This window comes from Macaca fascicularis, chromosome 1 (genome assembly GCF_037993035.2).
Source record: "Macaca fascicularis isolate 582-1 chromosome 1, T2T-MFA8v1.1".
NCBI lineage: Eukaryota > Metazoa > Chordata > Mammalia > Primates > Cercopithecidae > Macaca > Macaca fascicularis.
In genome coordinates this window covers 104538026-104560251 of record NC_088375.1, presented here as the reverse complement: position 1 = coordinate 104560251, position 22226 = coordinate 104538026, and the positions used below count along the sequence as shown (strand labels likewise).

The 22226-nt window shown below is 47.9% G+C and overlaps 1 protein-coding gene and 1 non-coding gene across 4 annotated transcripts in view; one reads left to right on the top strand and one right to left on the bottom strand.

The window, feature by feature from the left end:
• Positions 1–9656: 9656 nt before the first annotated feature.
• The window catches only part of IQGAP3 (IQ motif containing GTPase activating protein 3), a 45066-nt gene continuing 32496 nt past the window's right edge, over positions 9657–22226 (bottom strand). For 2 of the 3 annotated variants that reach the window (XM_005541434.5, XM_015455665.4), the window contains exons 27-38: positions 21372–21512; positions 19364–19448; positions 18732–18964; positions 18240–18372; positions 18004–18106; positions 17222–17348; positions 15408–15495; positions 14342–14554; positions 13161–13327; positions 12754–12855; positions 12193–12301; positions 9657–10833 (exon numbers count right to left, since the gene is read on the bottom strand). In XM_005541434.5, coding sequence (XP_005541491.3) covers positions 10720–10833; positions 12193–12301; positions 12754–12855; positions 13161–13327; positions 14342–14554; positions 15408–15495; positions 17222–17348; positions 18004–18106; positions 18240–18372; positions 18732–18964; positions 19364–19448; positions 21372–21512 — 1615 coding nt within the window. In that variant the 3' untranslated portion in view covers positions 9657–10719. The remainder of the gene's footprint in view (positions 10834–12192; positions 12302–12753; positions 12856–13160; positions 13328–14341; positions 14555–15407; positions 15496–17221; positions 17349–18003; positions 18107–18239; positions 18373–18731; positions 18965–19363; positions 19449–21371; positions 21513–22226) is intronic. The other variant, XM_015455667.4, reaches the window with a different exon arrangement.
• On the top strand, positions 13572–13671 carry LOC123571238 (small nucleolar RNA U13). Its single transcript, XR_006695423.1, has one exon. It is a non-coding gene; the product is annotated as a small nucleolar RNA U13 (small nucleolar RNA).

The following is a 22226-nucleotide window of genomic DNA, read 5'->3' as shown; positions in this document are numbered from 1 at the left end:
TTGTCGCTTGACAGGTCTCTTACGTGGTTGCAGACAGCAGCTGGAGTCATCTCAAAGGCTTCCTCATATGTCTGGTTGTCAGCTAGGACCTCAGCTGGGAAGATCAACAGGAACGTCATATAGATGTGGACTTCTCCATGTGGCCTCAGCTTCCTCACAGCATGGCAGTAGGGTTCCTAGAGCAAATGGCCCTTAGGACCAGGTGGAAGCCATAAGTCACATAATCTCACTTTCACTGTAGTTAGAGGCCTTCCCAGATTCAAAGGGAGGGGCTGTGGATGCTCCCTCTCAATGGGATGATGGATAATTCCCCTGTAAGAAGAGCATGAAGGAGCGGAGACTTTGTTATGGACATCTTAGAAAATAAAACCTGCTGGGCTGGGCGCGATGGCTCATGCCTGTAATCCCAGCAGTTTGGTAGACCGAGGTGGGTGGATCATGGATCCTTTGAGATCAGGAGTTCGAGACCAGCCTGGCCAACATGGTGAAACGTGGCTCTACTAAAAATACAAAAATTAGCCGGGCGTGGTGGCATGTGCCTGTAGTCACAGCTATTTGGGAGGCTGAGGCAGGGGAATTGCTTGAACCTGGGAGGCAGAGGTTGCAGTGAGCCGAGATCGTGCCACTGCCCTCCAGCCTGGGGAACAGAGCAATACTTCATCTCAAAAAAAAAAAAAAAAAAAGAAAAGAAAAGAAAAGAAAACCTGCTGCATTCACTAATTATCAAATAAATAAAAACTAATCAATGATGCTTCCCCTTCTTCAAAGTAACAATTGACTCAGTTAACACAGAGTAAAAAAGTCAAGCCCTTCTGTATCAGGCCAGATGGGTTAAGTTATGCTGTAGTGGTAACCATTCCCTCAAGTCTCAGTAGGTTAACGTAATACGTCTCAGTGGCAGATAGTGACTGTCTTTCTTTCCAGGTTGCTACCAGCTGGTGATAGCTCATGACACATATCACACTCAGGTTAGTAGGGGAGGCTCTGTTCCACATAGTCACTCAGGGACCCAGGCTGACAGAGGCTCTACCATTTTCTAGCTACACCATCTGGAACACAGATACCATATCTGGGAAAGAAAGATCAGAGAATCGCATATGGGATTTTTATACTTTTTATTTCCTTTTCTTTTTTTTGAGATGGAGTTTCACTCTTGTTGCCCAAGCTGAAGTTCAATGGCGCAATCTTGGCTCACTGCAAACTCCGCCCTCTGGGTTCAAGTGATTCTTCTTCCTCAGCCTCCCAAGTAGCTGGGATTATAGGCGCCCACCACCATGCCTGGCTAATTTTTTGTGTTTTTAGTAGAGATAGGGTTTCACCATGTTGGCCAGGCGGGTCTCAAACTCCAGACCTCAGGTGATCCATATGCCTCGGCCTCCCAAAGTGCTGAGATTACAGGTGTGAGCCACCGCACTCAGCCTTTTTATACTTCTAAAGTTTTTTTTTTTTTCTTAAAAAAAAAAAAAAAAAGTAGGTCCACTTGTGGTGGCTCATGCCTGTAATCCCAGCACTTTAGGAGGCTGAGGTTGGGGGATCCCTTGAGTCCAGGAGTTTGAGACCAGCCTGAGCAATATAGGGAGATCCTGTCTTTACTAAAAAAAAAAAAAAAAAAAAAAAAAAAAATCAGCTGAACGTGGCGACACATGCCTATGGTCCTAGCTACTTGGGAGGCTGAGGTGGGAGGATTGCTTGCTTGGACCCAGGAGGTTGAGGCTGTAGTGAGTCCTGATCATGCCACTGCACTCTAGCCTGGGCAACCGACTGAAACCCTGTCTCAAAAAACAAACAAACAAACAAACAAAACATGTGATGGGGTCTTGCTATGTTGCTCAGGCTGGCCTCGAACTCCTGGGCTCAAGCGATCCTCCCACCTCAGCCTTCCAAAGTGTTGGGATTACACGTGTGAGCCACTGTGCCTGGACTCATATGGGATTTTTATTGTCTAAGCATGGAAATGGTACATTGTACTTCAGTCACCTTTCATTGGCCTAAACTAGTCATATAGTTCTGCCTAACTGCAAGGGGATTGGGAAATGTAGCAGAGTAAATGGAGTTTTTGGTGAGTGTTTGGTGGTATCTGTCACACCTTGTTATAGCCTACAAGGTTATATCAGATCTGTCCTTCCACCTTACTTTTTAGACCTTGTCTCCAGATAGTTCATCTTTTAGCTCCTTCAAGTCATTGCTGAGATGTTGCCTTCTCAAGGAAGCCTCTCTTGGTCACCCTGTTTAAAATCGCAACCCATCCCTTACTCCTCTCCTCCACCCTTGATGTCCCTTACCCTGTTTTTCCTTTTTCCAAGGCACTTATTTCTTTCTTTTTTTTTTTTGAGACAGAGTCTTTCTCTGTCACCCAGGCAGGAGTGTAGTGGCATGATCTTGGCTCATGGCAACCTCCGCCTCCTAGGTTCAAGTGATCCTCCTGCCTCAGCCTCTGGAATAGCTAGAATTATAGGTGCGCACCACCACGCCCAGATAATTTTTGTATTTTTAGCAGAGATGGGGTCACCATGTTGGCCTGGCTGGTCTCGAACTCCTGGACTTTGTGTTTGTGTTTCTCTGCCGCAACGTCAGCTCCACTAGGTCATTGATTTATGTCTGCTTTGTTCAGTGATGTATCCCAAGTACCTAGGGCAGTGTCTGGCACACAGAGGGCACTTAATAAATATTTGTTGAAGGATTAAATTTTTTAAAAAGTATTTGCTGCTAGCAAGGGTGTGGTTACACTAACAGTTCCACATACTTTTAGTGGGATTCTACATTGGTGCAATACATTTTTTAAAATAAAACTTCAAATTTTGTACTAATTTTAGATTTGTGGAAAAGTTGCAAAGATAGTACAGTGAGTTCCTGTGTACCCCTTACTGAGTCTACCCTAAGGTTAACATCTTACATTGCTGTGGTACGTTTCTCAAACTAAGAAACCACTATGAACATATTACTGTTAAATAAACTCCAGAATTTATTTAATTTCACCAGTTTTCTATTAATGTCCCTTTTTCTTCTGTGCCAGGATCCAGTTCAGGTTACCAAATTGTATTTGACAACACATATTTTTTAAATGTCCATGCTTCTTGCAGAGAATGGGGCCCTCTTCCCTGCACTGGTAGAAAGGTAACTGAGAGGTTTCATAAGCCCCAGCAGAGACAGATTTGTGTTGATTTGCAGCAAAGTCAGTCTGGGCTGCTTTCTTGACCCTGAACGACTGGCCCCAGTAGTATAGACCATTTTCTCTCACTTTCTGTCCCTTCTTTCTTTCTGTGAATGGGTGTAGATTTTCTGTAGGACATTAGGCCTCATGTAAAAAGATCCTTTATAAAATGCATTCTGACCAAGCAACTTCTCATCTAGACATGTAGTCCAATACAGCATTATTTTATTTTATTTTTTATTTTTTTATTTTTTTGAGACACAGTCTCGCTTGGTCCCCAGGCTGGAGTGCAGTGGCGCGATATTGGCTCACTGCAACCTCCACCTCCCAGGTTCAAGCAATTCTCCTGCCTCAGCCTTCCTAGTAGCTGGGACTACAGGTGCTTGTTACTGGGCATAGCTAATTTTTGTAGTTTTAGTAGAGACGGGATTTCCCCACGTTGGCCAGGCTGGTCTCAAACTCCTGGCCTCAAGTGATCTGCCTGCCTTGGCCTCCCAAAGTGCTGGAATTACAGGCTTGAGCCACCACGCCCGGGCAATACAGCATTATTTTATATACTAAAACTTAAACAATCTAGTTATTTTATAGTGGATGGATTAAATAGATTATGTTATATCCCATGTAATATGGGAGAATGTTTATAATGATAAATGGAAAAAGCAGGTTACAAAAGAAGATACATAGTGTGGCTCTAATTACAAATATGATTGGAAGAAAATGTATCAAAATGTTACAAGTGGTCACCACTTGTTATGGTATCATGAATTATTTTTACCTTTTTTGTTTTTTTATATTTTCTAAATTTCCCACAAAAAATATGTATTATAATTAGGAAAAAAACCTATAATTTTTTAAAAAGTATATACTCTTTGAACTACCTTCTGTTCTAGTATTCTATTCTAAGGAGTTAATTAGAGATGTAACAAAGGACCGGGTGCAGTGGCTCACGCCTGTAATCCCAGCACTTTGGGAGGCTGAGGTGGGAGGATCACTTGAGCCCAGGAGTTTGAGACCAGCCTGGGCAATACCCCCTCTTTACAAAAAATAAAACATAAGCTGGGCATAGTGGTACATGCCTATAGTCCCAGCTACTCAGTAGGCTGAGGTGGGAAGATGCCTTGAGCCCAGGAATTGGAGGGGGCAGTGAGCCGTGATGGCGCCACTCCCTCCAACCCGGGCAACAGAGTGAGACCCTGTCTAAAAAAAAGAAAGAAAAAAATGTAACAAAGATTTTGTCTACAAAGATATCCATTACATAATTACTTATACTAGTGAAAATGGAAAACAATTCAACATCGTAGGAATGTTAAATACATATGGGCTATATTATAGGCATTAATAATATTTTTGAAGAAATTTTAAAGACAGAGGAAAATATTTTTCATGGCTAAGTGAATAAAGCAGAATCTAAAATTGCATATACAATACGATCTCAGTTATTCTCAACTCAAGTCTCTTTACTTTTTATTGTAAATTGGCAAATTATAGTGCTATATAAGTCTCTCTAGTTTGGTTCAACAGAGCAAATGCATTCTTATATCACATTATTAAAGTATGCCCTCGGCCGGGCGCGGTGGCTCACGCCTGTAATCCCAGCACTTTGGGAGGCCGAGGCGGGCGGATCACAAGGTCAGGAGATCGAGACCACGGTGAAACCCCGTCTCTACTAAAAATACAAAAAAAAATTAGCCGGGCGCGGTTGTGGGCGCCTGTAGTCCCAGCTACTCGGGAGGCTGAGGCAGGAGAATGGCATGAACCCGGGAGGCGGAGCTTGCAGTGAGCTGAGATCCGGCCACTGCACTCCAGCCTGGGCGACAGAGCGAGACTCCGTCTCAAAAAAAAATAAATAAATAAATAAAAAAATAAAGTATGCCCTCTAGAACAGTTCTCAAACTGTCTGTAGTGAAGGATGCATTTTTAAAAATTTCCAGTCTTTTATGGACTGATATTTTTGTGAAATGCAAGAAAAACTAGTTACTAGAAAACTGAAATGAAAAAGAGCTATAAAATACAAGCCTCAATTTTTAAAATTATTACATTCAGATGAAAAATTACTGGCAGTTCCTGTAAGCTTCTAAATGTTTGCTCTCAATTATTGCATTTATCCAGTTGTGGACCAGTAACAGTTTGTGGTGCTCACTTTTAGAAGCACTGCTCTAGAACAAGCAGCCTGCCACTCTGTCCTGTTGCTCACATCTGGGCAACAGAGGGAGATCTCATCTCTAAATTAAAAAAAAAAAAAAAAAAAAGAGCAATATAAGCTTATTGTAATAATAGTACAAGAAGGGCCTTCTCCTCATCTCTACTCTCCAAAGGTGACCACCGCCAAGTTTCTTGTGTATCAGTCCAAAATGACAGCTTTCTACATTGGCACACACAGATCCACCTTGTTTTTTTTTTAAGAGACAGGGTCTCACTGTGTTGCCCAGGCTGGTCTCTTTTTTTTTAAAATTAGATTAATTAATTAATTAATGTTTTTTGAGACAGAGTTTCGCTCTTTTCACCCAGGCTGGAGTGCAATGGCACAATCTTGGCTCACTGCAACCTCTGCCTCCTGGGTTCAAGTGATTCTCCTGCCTCAGCCTCTTGAGTAGCTGGGATTACAGGCATGCACCACCACACCTGGCTAATTTTGCATTTTTAGTAGAGACGGGGTTTCTCCATGTTGTTCAGGCTGGTCTTGAACTCCCAACCTCAGGTGATCCCCTGCCTCAGCCTCCCAAAGTGCTTGGATTACAGGCGTGAGCCACCATGCCCAGCCTTTTTTTTTTTTTTTTTTGGCTCTGTCACCCAGGTTGGAGTGCAGTGGCATGACTTCGGCTCACTGCAACCTCTGCCTCACAGGTTCAAGTGATTCTCCTGCCTCAGCCTCCCGAGTAGCTGGGATCACAGGTGCATGCCATCATGCCTGGCTAATTTTTTTGTATTTTCAGTAGAGACAGGGTTTCACCATGTTGGCCAGCCTAATCTCGAACTCCTGACCTCAGGTGATCCAGCCACCTTGGCCTCCCAAAGTGCTGAGATTCCAGGTGTAAGTCACCATGCCTGGCCTTCCCAGGCTGGTCTTGAACTCCTGGGTTCAAGCGATCTTCTGGCCTTGGCCTCCCAAGTGCTGGGATTACAGGCATGATCCACCATACCCAGCTTCCAGCTGATAATTTTTATTGGCTGCATAATGTTCCATTGCGTGGCTGCCCTACTGAGTTTATTGCCAATACCAACAATACTGCAACAAATCCTCCAGAGCTCTATGCCCACGTATCCAAGTATATCCACAGGAAAAAGTCCTTGCTGGGGTATGTGCACTTACATTAAGAAAAACAAGCTCTATTGAAATATAATTCACAGACCATACAATTCACCCTTTTAAAGTATGTAATTGTGTGATATTTTGTTATACTCAGAGTTGTGCAGCTATCACCACTCATTACAGAACATTTTTATCACCCCTAAAAGAAAGCCCATATCCATTAGCAGTCACTCTCTGTTCTTCCCTTTACCCAGGCCTTTGCAATTACTGATCTACTTTCTGTTCCTATGGATCTGACTATTCTGGGCATTTCACATAAATAAAAGTATACAGTATGTGGCATTTTGTGTCTGGCTTCTTTCATTTAGCAGCACATTTTCAAATTCATCCATGTTGTAGCATGTGTCAGTACTTCATTCCTTTTGATAGGTGAATAATATTCCACTGTGTGGAGATAACACTTTTGTTTATCCACTCATCAGTTGATGGCCATTTGGATTGCTTCCATTTTTTGGCTATTATGAATAGTGCTGCTATAGATATTCATGTGCAGATATTTGTGTGGACATATGCTTTCAATTTTGTTAGATGTACACCTAGGAGAGGAATTGTTAGGTCACATGATAACTTTATGTTTAACATTTTGAGGAGTTGCCAAATTGTTTATCAAAGTGGCTCCACTATTTTAACCCTTCCAGCAATGCATAAGAGTTATTTCTCCACATCCTCACCACATTGATTATTGTGTCTGCTTTATTTTAGCCATCCTAATGGGAGTAAAATGGGATCTCATAGTGATTTTGATTTGCATTTCTCTAATGGCTAGTGATGGCCAGGCACAGTGGCCCTGGCCTGTAATCCCAGCACTTTGGGAGGCCAACGAGGGCAGATCACTTGAGCCTAGGAGTTCAAGACCAGCCTGGGCAGCATGGCGGATACTTTGTCTCTATAAAAAATACAAAAATTAGCTGGACATGGTGGCAAATGCCTGTAGTCCCAGCTATGTGGGAGGCTGAGGTAGGAGATCACCTGAGCCTCGGGAGATCAAGGCTTCAGTGAGCCATGATCACGCCACTGCACTCCAGTGTGGATGACAGGGTGAGACTTCATTTCAAAAGAAAAAAGGCCGTTTGTATATGTTCTTTTGGGACAAATGTGTATTCAAATCCTTTGCCAATTTCTTAATTAGGTTGTCTTTTTATTGTTATGAGTTCTTTATATAGTCTGGATCTAAATCCCTTATCACATATATGATTAGCAAATATTTTCTCCCACTCTGTGGGTTTTTTCATTTTTTTTCTTCCAAGTTTTATTTTTATTTTGTTTTTTGAGATGGAGTCTTGCTCTGTCACCCAGGTTGAAGAGCAGTGGCATGATCTCGGATGACTGTAACCTCCACCTCCGAGTTCAAGCGATTCTCCTGCCTTAGCCTCCCAAGTAGCTGGGATTACAGGTGTGCGCCACCATGCCTAGCTAATTTTTGTATTTTCAGTAGAGACGGGATTTCTCCATGTTGGCCAGGCTGGTCTCGAACTCCCAACCTCAGGTGATCCACCCAGCTCGGCCTCCTAAAGTGCTGGGATTACAGGCGTGAGCCACCACACCTGGCCTAAAATACCTACATTTTTTAGAGATGGGAGTCTCACTATGTTGCCCAGGCTGGTCTTTAACTCCCTGGACTCAAGCAATCCTCCCATCTTGGTCTCCCAAAGTGCTGGGATTACAGGTGTGAGCCACCATGCCTGGCCTTTTTAAAAAGAGTTTTATAGTTTCATCTCCTACAGTTAGGTTTGTGGTTCATTTTGAGTTTATTTTTGTATATGGTGTGGGGTAGGGGTTCGACTGCCTCCTTTTGCATGTGGATTTCCAGTTGTCCTGACACCATTTGTTGAAAAGACTACTTTCTCTGTTGAATTATCCTGGCACCCTACACTTAATTTTTTTCATGCCACCTTGTCTAAGAAGCACTTATATGTTTTATATTCCCAAATTGTCCTCCAAAGAGGTTACAATGGCATATAATCCCATCCATAGAAGCTAAGAGACTGTATCTCAGATTGGGCATTGAAGGTTAGCAAGGACATTAATGAGCTCAAGCTTATCAGGGACACACAGCAGAGTGGAGTGTGCAGGGAGCTTGAGAGTGTCACGAAAGGGGAGGTTGAAGGAAGTAAAAATGTTTCTCTCAGAGAAGAGAAAAAATGCTGGGGAATGTATATCTGGTGGACCTGAGTTTAAAGCCCCGTTCTGCTCCTTTCCAGCTGAGTAGCCTTGGGTAGCTGTCAGATCCAACTCTGAACCTCAGTTTCATCATGTTAAACCAAGATGGAGACCACAACAACCTTTGTAGGGTTGTTGTGAGGAGTAAATGTATGTAAATATCCCAGCCCACGATAGACTCTCAGTAACGGTAGCTATTGTGACTTTTCTATATGTGGTATATGTGGCTGAGATCATGTGATTGTGGGGGAGCATTGCAGCCATTTGGTGAGTATGAGATTTTTAATGATGACTGATCACATGTAGAAACTTGGATCTACTGGTAAATGTCACTGTCACCCAGAGCAAGGCAGTACTTGAAGTCTTTGCTGTGACACGTTAAGGGGGTGAGAGGCTGTGACTGAGATTGGATGTGACAGCAAGACAGATCCTGAGTGACAGAATGGAACGGAGTAGAAGGAGGCAGACTGCACCAGGCAAAGGTGTGTCCCCAACAGGAGCTGCCTGGGAGTTCAGATGTCAGGGCAGGTGTCTGTCTCTACTGTCCCCTCCCCAACAGACTTCCCTCCCTACTTTCTGAAAGCAAAGAGGAAAGGAGGGAGCTTTCCCCTCAGAAAGGAGATCTTGATCAGAGTGTAGAATCTACAATACCTAAGGAGTTATGGCTTAAGCACCTTTGATATCACCACCCAAAGCTCAGGAAAAGAACCTGCTGGAACTGTGTGTAAAATGGGTGGGGTCGAAGTTAGAGTGGCTTCCCTTCTCAGCTTTAGTCTTCAGAGTGGCCGATAAAAACAGAATCGAAACCTAAGCATTCCTTCCTCCTCTCTGTCCCCCGGGAGAGGGAAGAGAGAATAAATGCCACATCTCATTAAGCTTTTACGAGCTCAGGCGGGCAGAGTGGGCCCACACCGGAGGCAGGCAGAGGGCTGGGGGAGGCTGCAGGAAGGATTCCCCAGTTCTCTCAGGGAAGATGAGTTCCAGAACTTAAAGACCAGCTCCACAGAAAATGAAATAAGGGTTAACAACAGATGTGGGAGTACAGCTGCTTTTATTAACATCAGAAGGGCAACAGTACAGGAAGTTGGGTAGATGTGGGGAAAACAGAGACTGTGGCAGAGGCAGGACAGAAGATCTACGGAAATTGCCTGGAAGAGTCAGCTGTAAGGCATGAGAATCCTGAGGGTAAAAGAGAAAAGGGAAAGACTCCTCTTGGATCTTATGAAGCTGAAATAACAAGATCTTAAACATGAGTGAGGACTCTTTTGCCCCAACCTAAGGTGACTTTAAATCCAAGGTATAAAACATGGCATGGATATTAGTTTGAATAGGGAAAATGAGAACTCTCTTTGAGCTAAAAAAAAAAAAAAAAGAAAAAAGAAAGCATTAAAACCCTGATTAAGGCTGCACAATGATCCAGTGTGTAAGGATGGGAGAGAGAATAAATACCCTAGTGACCCACATATTAAACAGACCACAAACAAGAGAACAAGACTTGAGGCTAATGGAAGGTCAACTTGCCCATGCTGCCACGGGGGGCAACAGTGCCACAATGCCACGTGGGCACTAACACACACTGTATCCCCCCAGTCCCTGCCCGTGTTGAAGGGTGTGCAGATCACAGCAGCAGAGCTGCCTAGACTCAGGCAGGGCAGGAACACCCACTGCTGATGCAGTGGGAGGTAGGGATGGGGAGCCTGGCCCTGGCTTTGTGCGAGTGCAAAGAGAAGGAACACAGAGGTGAAATCAAGTCGCTGGGGCAGCGCTTGTGATATTGGGGTGACCGTGGGAGGGCAGTAGCAGACACAAGAATAATGGCCTTCCCAGGCCAAGGTCCATGTTCTACCATCTGGCAGGAAAGCCAGGGGTTTATCATACATGATAAAACCCACACAGCTGGACTCTGGGCAAGGCCCATTTTAGCCAATTAGAAGATACACTGTCTGTGGCCAGGCAAACAAGCTCCTCCCAGCTGGGGAAGAGGTGAGAATCCCTGGGCCTTGCCCAGTCCTGAGGTCTGGGTGTCTGCAGGGAAGCACAGTGGTGAAGAAACCATCCAGCAAGGTAAGAGGGGCTTGGGTAGCACCCTTTGCTTCTGTCACTTCCGCAAAAACTTCTTGTTGAGGAGGAAGATGAGAAGGTTGACATTGACTTTGGCCTTGTTGAAGAGTTTCATGACAGCCACACCCTCATACTGGAGCTGCAGGAGGTCCTAGGAGGGAAGAGGCAGGGAGGGGAGTTTAAGGGCTTCTGAATGTGGTCCAGTCAGATGGTGTACAAAACACTCACATCATGGGGCCTTCTGCAGTCACCAGTGGCACTGGCCACTGAAGTAGGGCATTGAAATCCCACTTCACAAATGAGGAGACTGAGGCAAGAGAGGTACAGTGACTTCATCAAATGTCAGCTCAAGCAGAACCAGGGATTGAAATTGTTTTCCTTATTTTATTTATTTATTTTTTTGAGACACAGTCTCACTCTGTCTCCCAGGCTAGAGTGCAGTGGCGTGATCTCGGCTCACTGCAATTTCTGCCTCCCAGGTTCAAGTGATTCTCCTGCTTCAGCCTCCTGAGTAGCTGGGATTACAGTCAGGTGCCACCACACCAGGCTAATTTTACCACACCAGGCTAATTTTTGTGTTTAGTAGAGATGGGGTTTCACCATATTGGCCAGGCTGGTCTCGAACTGCTGACCTTGTGGTCCGCCCGCCTCGGCCTTCCAAAGTTCTAGAACTACAGGTGTGAGCCACTGCACCCGGCCAAAATCATTTTTCTTACTCAAAAGGCAAAACAGCAGAGCAAAAAGATTTGGATTTAAAACTACTGCTTGGCCGGGCACAGTGGCTCATGCCTGTAATCCCAGCACTTTAGGAGGCCGAGATGGGCAGATCACAAGGTCAGCAGTTTGAGACCAGCCTGACCAACATGGTGAAACCCCGTCTCTACTAAAAACACACAAAAAGTTAGCCAGGAGTGGTGGTGTGTGCCTGTAACCCCAGCTACTCAGGAGCGGAGGCAGGAGAATCGCTTGAACCTGGGAGGCAGAGGTTGCAGTGAGCCGAGATCGTGCCATTGCACTCCAGCCTGGGAGATGGAGTGAGATTCCGTCTCAAACCAACAAACAAAAAAACCAAAAAAGCAACAACAACAAAACCCAAAAACACCACTGCTTCACTCCTTTCCTGAACACTGGCCTATGACTTAGGCCAGCTTCTTAACCTTTTAGCCTAGAGCTTGTAAAATAGGGATAATACTTCAGAGCTGTGGAGAGGATTAAAGGAGGTAACATGTAAAGTCCTTGACATGTGATAGGGCTTCAAATATTAATCCTGCTTCTGACACCAGCAGCCCACTCCACTCTCCCTGATGCTGGGTCTGTGTCAGGGCATGGGGAAAGGGGGGCTGGGGCTGCAAAGACCCCCACCCTTCTCTTCAGGAACAGACAATACTGATTGGGTGAAAAACTGAGCTGGTGTCATCTGAGGACTAGGGAAGTGAGGCCAGTTGCTCTCTTCAGGCCAGCACCTAAAGCCCAGCAGGTGTCCTGCAGGCTCACGGGACTGTCCCCTCACCTGATAGTGAAGCTGAAATCGCTCCATGTCCACACCCAGGAACTTGGCATTTACTTCAAACTTTCCTGCCTCATCTCCCGGGGTGATGTCAAAGATGACGTTTCTGAAGCTGTCAGGAACAGGATTCAAAACAGGAACCCACTGCCTCTTCCCAGGGCTACAGCCACATTCTTGCACCTACTGCTCCTCATCCTGGGCAGCGGTGTCATCCAGAGCCAGCTTTCCCTCTGTCACTCCCAGAGGGTCCAGCTCGCTGTCTTCTCCTAGTTTTACTTCTGCTCCCCACACCATCTCTTTATCTGCCCCGCCCTACCCAGCTGTTCTCACCTCTGGAAAGCTTTCCCAGTACCCTCGCCTCAGGGCATCTAGAACTGTGCTAGACCATGTCCACGGCCCTTCACTTTCTGTCTGGGCATGCTCTGTCTCCACCATCATTCTAGCAGCTCCTTCAAGACCGGGACCATGCTTCTCCTTCTCTTCCACCCGGTGCCCAGCCCACAGCTCCACCCCCAAGTTAGAGGACAGGAAGGGGCTGACATCCTGCCCTCCAAAGACACATACTGAGAGGCGGGAAGATCTTCAATTTCCACCAAGACACCCTTTTCCAGAAGCTGAGCAGCAGTGTAATGAAGAGAAGGCTGCTTCTTCCCCTTCCCAGAACTCCTGATTAAAAGAAGGCCCCAGAGAATTCATCCAACAAACACTTTACCACCAAAGAAACTTGTTTTTTGTGGCTGGAAAGGAAATGAGACCCCAAGAAAGACTTCTCACTGATGGACGACAGAGGAGGAGGGCTGCACTTGAGCCCAAGACTTTGTAAGTGAGGCTCAAAGACCAGACTTACGAAGGGACCGTGCTGTGCTGGGTGAGATTCCCCTTTCACAGCTGGGAGATAGTGGGGCAAAGGTGACATGGGCAGGGGTGAGAAGTCACACATAACCGTCCAAGTACGAGAAAGCAGCACCTACATGGAGTCGGGGGCCAGGTGGTCCAGGCAGGCCCGGATGTACTGGCTGTAGTAGTCACCCTGCTCCTCATAGAAGGTGGTCTTAGCGCTCAGGCCCTGTAATGTGGCCTGCAGCTTCACCAGCTCCGCCTTCCGCCTGTGCCTGTGTCTGTGCTGGTTGCGGATGTCCTGGGGTTGGGGAACAGAGGGAGGGATGAGTGGTCCTTCCTGGCAGGAGAGACTTAGGGCCTGACACAAGCCCAAGAGTTACACACTGAGGCTCTTCGGAAGAACAGGCTTCAGGGCTGTTTTCCTAGAAGGAAAATCTCAAGGATGGTATTCCAAATCCTTAAGGCATGTCCTCAGGGCCTCTGTCCATTGAGGACTAACTGGTTTCAAGGCCTTTGTTTTTTGGTAAAAGAAAGTTGCAAGGATACTTTTGTAGGTCATAAGCTGAGGATTGGGTTTTCATGCTCATGTGTGAGATATGCTTCTCTCAAACCTTCTGACCTGGGCACATTACCCAGCTAATGTGGAAAAAAAAAAAAAAAAGAGTTGCAAGAACACCCTCCTCCCTGAGTAATTTCAACATCTTTCCTTCAGGCCAGGTGTGGTGATTCACACCTGTAATCCCAGCACTTTGTGAGAGCCTAAGGCAGGCAGATTACTTGAGGTCAGGAGTTTGAGAACAGCCTGGCCAACATGGTGAAACCCTGTCTCTACTAAAAATACAAAAATTTGGCCAGGTGCAGTGGCTCATACCTGTAATCCCAGCATTTTGGGAGGTCAAGGTGGGCGGACCCTGAGGTCAGGAGTTTGAAACCAGCCAGGTCAACATGGTGAAACCATGTCTCTTACTAAAAATACAAAAATTAGCCAGGTGTGGCAGCGCGCACCTGTAATCCCAGCTACTTGGGAGGCTGAGGCAGGAGAATCGCTTAAACCCAGGAGGTGAAGGTTGCAGTGAGCCAAGATCACACCACTGCTCTCCAGCCTGGATGACAGAGTGAGACTTTGTCTCAAAAAAAAAAAAAAAAAAAGATGTTTCCTTCAAAACGGACCCTCAGCCTTCCTCTAGCTGGTGACAATTTTGGGTGGGCACTCATCAGGAGGGGCCCACCAACATTTATGGATTAACATGTACATGCACACGCACACGCACACATACACAAAGGCACACGGAGCCCAGGCCCGGGTTGTTACCTTGGCCAGCTCGTCCACTAGCCCCTGGTAGCCATTTCTGGCGCTGACCAACCCCAGGGCTTCAAGTTGGCGCAGGTTCCGCAGGACACGCCGCTGCTTCTCTGCCAGTGGCAGGAGGGAGTGAGCTGTCAGTGAGCGGTGTCGTCGCAGTGGCTCCGGTGTCTGGGCTGCACAGGCCTGGCGTCGGCTCATCAGCTGCTTGTGGGCTGCTTCCTGGGGACACAGGGATGCTGGAGGGGTCTACCAGGCCCTACCAGTCTGCTCCCACACCAGGGAAGACTCCATGGGCACCAGCAACAAAGGGAGGCCTGAGATTTTTCTGGGTATCATTAAGAAAGTGCCCCAGAGCCCAGCCTCTGCAGGGTATGGCTGGGGCAGGGCATAGCTTATGAAGAATATCAAGGTATAACATCGTAACACATGGTGTCACACATGGGAGGGCCTCATAGATCACCTCATAGATCACCACAGGGGAAGAGTGGCTCAAAGAAGACCCAAACCCAGGTCACGGCATAAAGGATTCCGGACAGACACTAGCTGTGACTTCCCAACAATGGATCTTTCTGATGGCCCAGGATGTTTGGGGGCATTTCCCTGTCTGTTTCGTTTTGGGACATACCTCTACTGGCCATCCCCACCTTTTCTCTGGGAAGACCCTGGTTCAGTCTTTGCTCCATCAGGCCCAACATGCCCCTGGCCCCCCACCCGCCTACTACCTTCTCCTGCCTCCAGGCTTTCTAGCAGACCACTCTTCTGAGTACAGGCCTTCCAGGGGTGCCTTCCCAGACCGCCTCTCAGCACCCCCCATAGCCCTAGTGTTGGTGCTTGTTTCAGTGTGTGCAGTGGGGAGAGGGGTGGGGCCCCATGACTCTGTAGCCTGAGGCTTCCCAAGGCTAAAGCTGTGTCCCTCACCCTGTAGGCCTCCAGAGTTTTCATTACTGGTGAGCACAGGTGGCTGCTTCTGGCCGACTGTGGGTGAGGTTCAGAGGAGGGAAGCAGCAGCGGTGCAGTTGGGGTGAGGCGGGGATGAATGAGATAGAACCTGTGGGCTGGCGCAGCTACCCACCTGCTCTCTGGAAGCCGAGAGGGACAGGATCTCCTTGAGGGTGTCCCCGGGATGGAACTGTATGATATCGGCCAACAGCTGCTTGGTGCTGCACAAGGAGGCAGTGACAGAGGAGAGGTAAGGGGCAGGGGAAGGGCCTGGACATGGGACTGGCCAGAGGTCTAAGAGTAAGTGGACCATGCTCTATAGCATGGCTGCTAGGAGGTAAGGAGAGAGAGTGAGGGATAGGGGATGTCGTAGACTAGGATACCTTCCCCACAAACTATCTTCCTTTGAGTCCTTCAGCTGAGCACACATGTCCTTCCAGCCCAGCCATCCCTTCTCCTTAGCTCTCAATGCATCTGACACCCACTGCCCTCTTGGTGGTGCTGTGTTCAGCCCTAGCCCGACCCTGCTCTCAGCCCTTTGATGGGCAGGACAAAGACGATACTCAGCTCACTTGTTTTTTTGTTTTTTGTTTTTTTGAGATGGAGTTTCACTCCTGTCACCAGGTTGGAGTGCAATGGCATGATCTCAGCTCACTGCAACCTCCACCTCCGAGGTTCAAGTGATTCTCCTGCCTCAGTCTCCCAAGTGGCTGGGATTACAGGTGCTTGTCACCACGCCTGGTTAATTTTTTAATTTTTAGTAGAGACAGGGTTTCACCATGTTGGCCAGGCTGGTCTCGAACTCCTGACCTCAGGTGATCCACCTGCCTCGGCCTCCCAAAGTGCTGGGATTACAGATGTGAGCCACTGCGCCTGGTCAGCTCACTTGTTTATTGAGTGCATGAGTGGGTGGAAGGGGGGTTGCCTTGTTGGCAGGGAGTTTGAGCTGGCACTTTGGCTCCACTTCCGCCCAGATGACCAGCCCACCCCTACTGGGGATCCTCCCTCACTTTTGTAGAACTGGGGAAGAAAAGCCCCATGCCCATCTCCTGACCATCACACTCAACAAGAATGTGGAATTAGGCTGGGCGTGGTAGCTCACACCTGTAATTCCAGCACTTTGGGAGCCCAAGGCAGGCAGATCACTTGAGGTCAGGAGTTCAAAACCAGGCCAGCCAACATGGTGAAACCCCATCTCTACTAAAAATACAAAAATTGGCCGGGGTTGGTGGCAAGCACCTGTAGTCCCAGCTACTTGGGAGGCTGAGGCAGGAGAATCGCTTGAACCCAGAAGGTGGAGGTTGCAGTGAGCTGAGTTTACGTCACTGCACTCCAGCCTGGGTGACAGAGTGAGACTCTGTATCCAAAAAAAAAAAAGCGGAATTAGAACATGAGCTCTACGACCCACTGGCTATGGAACTTTGGATAAATCACATAACTACTGAGTCTTTCCTCAACTATGAAGAGGAGAAGCCACCATCTACCTCATAGCTTGTCTCTAAGAATAAACGATAACATATAAAAAAGCATTTGGGCCAGGCGCTGTGGGTCGAGCCTGTAATCCTAGCACTTTGGGAGGCTGAGGCAGGTGGATGGCTTTGAGACCAGGAGTTTGAGGCCAGGTTGGGCAACATGGCGAAATTCCGTCTCTACTTGAAAAAAGAAAAAAGCCATTTGGTAAACAGCACAATATGCAAACATCTGCTGTTGCCAATATCTTCATCATTCCTTTACTTTCAGTACAACACAGAGCAAAAAGCTGAGGATATCAGACAGAAAACAGCCAAGGCTGCAGCAAGGGGAATAAAGGTAGGCGTCAGGGAGAACTTCCTGAAGGATAAGGGAGCCCAGGAAGAAAGTGAAATGGGCGCCTCAAAGTAAGACCATTTTACTGGCCTCAGGGCTGGGGAGCTTAGGTAGGCAGGGGCAGAGGCTGGTGTCACCCACCTCAGAAGCAGGCTACGGGTGTTGGAGTCATCAGTGTCTGCCTCCAGTCCTTCAAACTTGTTGGTCAGTGTCAGGGACACTTCTAGCTTGCTCAGGTCCGTGTGCCCATCTGCAGCAATGCTCTCCCCTGAGGTGTGGTGAGGAATGAGAGGGAGACAGGCATACACACGCACGCACGCACGCACACACACACGCACCGATCGGGTCATGTTAAATCGGCTGCTCTACATGCCCCTCTTCCAAGAAGTTTTCCCACACTGGCCTGCAGAACCACCCTGTGTCCCCAACCCTTAGCACCGATGGAAGGGCTGTTACCCACAGAGCATGCCGTCGTGTTACTGGGGCTGTGCCACCCCCACACCCTCAGCCCTGGGTGCCCTGAGGGTAGAGGAGCCATGCCTCCCCCAGCCTGCAGCTCCTGGCTCTCTCTAATCACCATCTTCATTCTATCCTTCCTCCCAGTAAGTTGGCTTCCTCCTATTCCGTGGCCCAGAAATGCCTCCTTCTCAGAGAAACCTAATGAGACCCTTATCCCCGTGCCTCTTTCACATCATTTAATTGGCCATTTACCTGATGATCACGGGTCCCTCTACCGTCTGTCTACCTTCTCCACTTCAATCTGTGTCCCTGTGCCCACGTCAGGACTAGAGGGAGAGTATGGAACTAGCCGCCTGGCACAAGACCTAGACTGCATGGGCGCGCTCACATGGCCTGTCTGCCTGCCTGTCCCTCCCTCCCTGCAGGCCCCTTAGCTGGCCCCGGCTGCCAAGGAGGGCACACACCAATAAGGTCAGGGATGGTGGGCAGCTCCCCAAGGTCCTCCAAGAGCTCATGCAGGGGGTCTTGGTGATCAGAGGCAATGCAGTCCTGGTGCTCCAGCAACAGCTGCAGGACAGAGGAAGAAAAGGAAATGCAGGGTCTGAGCCAGGTCTTCTCCCTGGGGCCAGCCCACTACCCCATCACAGGCTACCAAACCCCTGCCCACCCAGTCAACACTCTCCAGATCTCAGCCCCTCACCCTGTGCGTGTTGACCAGCTCCCCCACGGTAATGTACACCACAGGTTTGGCCACAGCCACCATGTCTGAGTACTCGTCCACTGCAAAACGCTCCTCTGGCTCTGGCACCTGGCAGGCTCTATGGATGAACTTCCTATCCAAAGGGAGGGTGTGTGAGAGAGGGGGGAGGGCCAGCACCCCCCACATCTTCTGTCCCCATCCTTTCCCCAGCCTTCTCCAGCGATTGCTCAGGCCAATTTGGACTCTCCAGTCTCAGCTTCTGCCCTCTGTCCTGTCCTACCTCCGTCCCAGTGACCCCTCAAGCCAATCTCTCTTAATAGTCTCCTTTTCTCTCCACTGAGGAGTCCTTCCAACAACCTATCCTCCACCCCACTCATTACGCTCTTCCCTTCTATTTATGCCTCTTGTCCTCATGGATTCTGGAGGGGAGAAGCGGGATGTCAAAGATGAGAAGAGGGAAGAAAGGGGACAGAGAGGAAAGGGACCCAAGACCTGAACTTGAGGTGTGTTTCCTCCAGATAGTCATTCAGGACCCGCAGGTGCTGGCTCTGCCCAGAGAAGGCCTTGCCAGCCGCAGCGTGCTGTAGGAGCTGAGCCACAGCCCCCAGGGCATGGCGCTGGGGGGCAGCCAGGGTGCCACCAGCTGCCATGGCCACAATGTCGAAGGCGTCAGGAGCCACCACAGCTGGGTTCAGGAAGCGGTAGTACAGGAGGTTCCCGACCACCTGAGGGCAGAGAAGACTCTCCCAGAAGTGTCCAGGGGCCACCTTGACTGGTGCAGCCCCACATTCCCAGCTTGCTTGGCTGGAAGGGATACCTGGGCCAACCCCCTCACTTCAAAGAAAACAGGCCCAGAGCAGGCAGGCAACTTTCTCAAGGCCACACAGCAAACCTGAGCAAGAGCTGGGACTTGAACCTAGATCTCCTGACAAGAAGCCAGTGTTGCCCACTCTGTTCGCTCATGCCCCAGCGTGAGCCAGGCTCCATTTACAAGGGGCAGCATATTTCCCTCCTTGGATTTTTATGGCATAGGATTTTTTGTGTTTTTGTTTCGGTCTGAGGATCGCAGATACCAGCAAAGCAAAGGAGGGATTGGAAGGTGGGGGTGGGAAGACAACACTTGCCTTATAGACCTCGCTGTCTGTGGCGTCAGGGAATTTCTCTGCCAGAGTTGCCTTCAGGACTTTGGCCACATATCGCATCCCGTACCTGGGGACAAAGAAACAGGTGCACTGTGCCTGTGCCTCTGCCCATCTCTCTCTGCCAGATATAAGAGCTTGAGTGCATGGCTGTCTCTCCTCCCCCAGGCTCAGCCACTCCAGAGTGGAGCTCAAGCACTGTCCCTCCACTATACATAGCCACCTCCCTGCTGCCTTCCTCTGAACATCTCTGGGCCTTGTCTATCCCTCCTGCCTTGTGTCAGTAGTCAGGACCAGGGGCCTATTATCTACTAAATGTCTCACACAGCCTCCAACCTGGCTTGAGAACCTCTTCTTTGAGACTCTCTGGTCTCCCCTACAGAGCACTCCAGATCACCACAGTCATCCCCCATCCCCCAGAGGCACTGTTAACCTAAAGCTTGGGTATTTGACACTCACAGCCAAAACCCTGTCCTAGGACAGCCTAGGTGGCTCTGAGGTAGTCAACCTTGTCAGCTGTCACAGAGCACCTGTGAGTGGCCTAGTCTGGGCTAGAGGCAGGGTCCCAAGGAGATCAAGTAGCCAGGAGGAGAAGCTCCAGTTTGGACTCCACCACCAACCAGAGATATTATCTTAGGCTATTTCCTTCCCCTTTGTAAGTCTGTCCCCTGGTCTAGAAAATGGGAATGATCATTCTTGCCCTCTCTTCTCACAGGGTTTTTTGAGGATCAAGTGAAATTATGTCTGCGAGAGTAATGCATAATGGTAGAGTACTATTCAAATGTGCTAGACTTCATTATCATTATTCTTCTTATTATGGATGTGCCACCTACAAATGTAATTAAATTCGTTTAAAAGCAATTTCCCCTCCTAGGGTACCAGAGACAGAAGTTTACAGCTCATTGTGTACTTTCCTTTCTTAAGCCTAGAACAATCTTTTCTTACTCCTAATTGTAAACTCTTAATCCAGTTCTCCAGGTTTGGGGAGCAGGGTTATGAACTCTATGGGTTCCCCCTTTCAGCATCCTCATCTTGCCCTGGGCACTCCAGCCTGGGCAACAGAGTGACACCCTGTCTCAAAAATAATAAAAAATAAAGAAAAACAAACAAAAGAATGAAATCCTGCCATTTTCGACAACATAGATGAACCTAGAGGTTCGTGTTAAGTGACATAAGCCAAACACAGAAGGACGAATACTGCATGATCTCACTCATATGTGGAATCTAAAAAAGGTGATTTCACAGGAGTAGAGAGTAGAATGGTGGTTACCAGAGCCGGGGGAGGGCAGGAGAGGGGGAGAGAAGATGGGGAGAGGTTGGTCAATGGGTACAAAGTTATAGTCAGGCGGGAAGAATAAATTCTGGTGCTCTATTGCACAGGAGGTGACTATAGTTGATAATAATGTATTGTATATCTCAAAATAGCTAGAAGAGAGGATTTTGAATGTTCTCACCACAAATAAATGTTTGAGGTAATAGATATGCTAATTACCTTGATTTCATCATTCATTGCACAATGTATATATGTATCAAAACATCACACTGTACCCTATGAACATGTACAATTATTATGTGTCAAAAAATAAATGTAGAAAACCAAATGTATTGACTAAATTTAAAGAAAAGAGAGAACTATAAAGTACTTTATGGGCTTAAAATATTTATTTTTGATATTAGGATCTGAAGAGTCCCATTTTCTCCTCATTTGCTCTTAGATAATAAAGTGTCCCTGAGATCATTTTAGGGTCCCTGCTCTGGTTCCACTGACATCTTACCAGGCCACATGCAGACCTACATGCCATCTTTCAGCTCAGCTGTCTAGCAGGAGCTTGGAGCATTCCCCACATCTCTCCAGGAACCCCTCTGAGTACCCCTGGCTCTATCTCCCTCCCTGCCTTCCTCCCTGCAGGACTATCACCCTGCTCTGCTCCCCATGGTGGCCTGGCCCTCTCAAAATCCCATGTGTAGGCTGGGGTGGGGCTGTTGCACATACGGAATTTGGTCCACAGATGAAGTAATGGCTACAAGGAACTTATCAGTCATGGCGAGGAGGTTGCGTAGGGCGATATCCAGTTGTCTCTGGACCTCGGGGTGGCTCAAGGCCTGCTCCGGGGTGACATCATACGGGAGATGGCTATGAGCAGAGAGAGACAAGGTATAAACAGGAGCACCCTCCAATGGCCTCCTTCCCCAAGGCCCTATTCCTTAACCTCTTGTCTAACAACAAGATCTTATACAGATGTGCTAAGGACAGCTCAGCATGCTAAAGGAGAAAGGGCCAGAATGAGAGTAAGGACTGGAGAAATGCAATCGGGAGGTGAAGAAGAGTTGGAGTATCTACAGGGAAGCTGGAAGAATGTAGGAAGGAACAGAGAACCTGGAATCTATGGACACTTCTAAGGGGAACAGATGACAAGCAGGCGGCTGCGCTGCAAATAGTCTTTGGGAGTTTGGAATAATGGAGAGGCTGGGCCAGAGCCTTATCGTTTCCTCACTTAAAGCCTCCTGTGCCATCCAGAACAGCCACCAGGATTGCCTGCTCGCCTCCATGGCTATGTTTCCCTAGCACCTAGAGACCTGAGCAATGACCCCAGGCGATAAGGGCAACCTATTTCTCCCACTATCTCGTTTGCCTATTCATCTATAAATAGAAATATTCATCTATACCCCTATAAATAGGAGTCCATGTCCTAACTCCCAGCAATTTTTTTTTGGTAGGGGGGACAGAGTCTCACTCTATTGCCCAGAGCTGGAGTGCAGTGGCACGATCTTAGCTCACCGCAACCTCTGCCTCCCAGGTTCAAGTGATTCTCTTGCCTCAGCCTCCCGAGTAGCTGGGACTACAGGA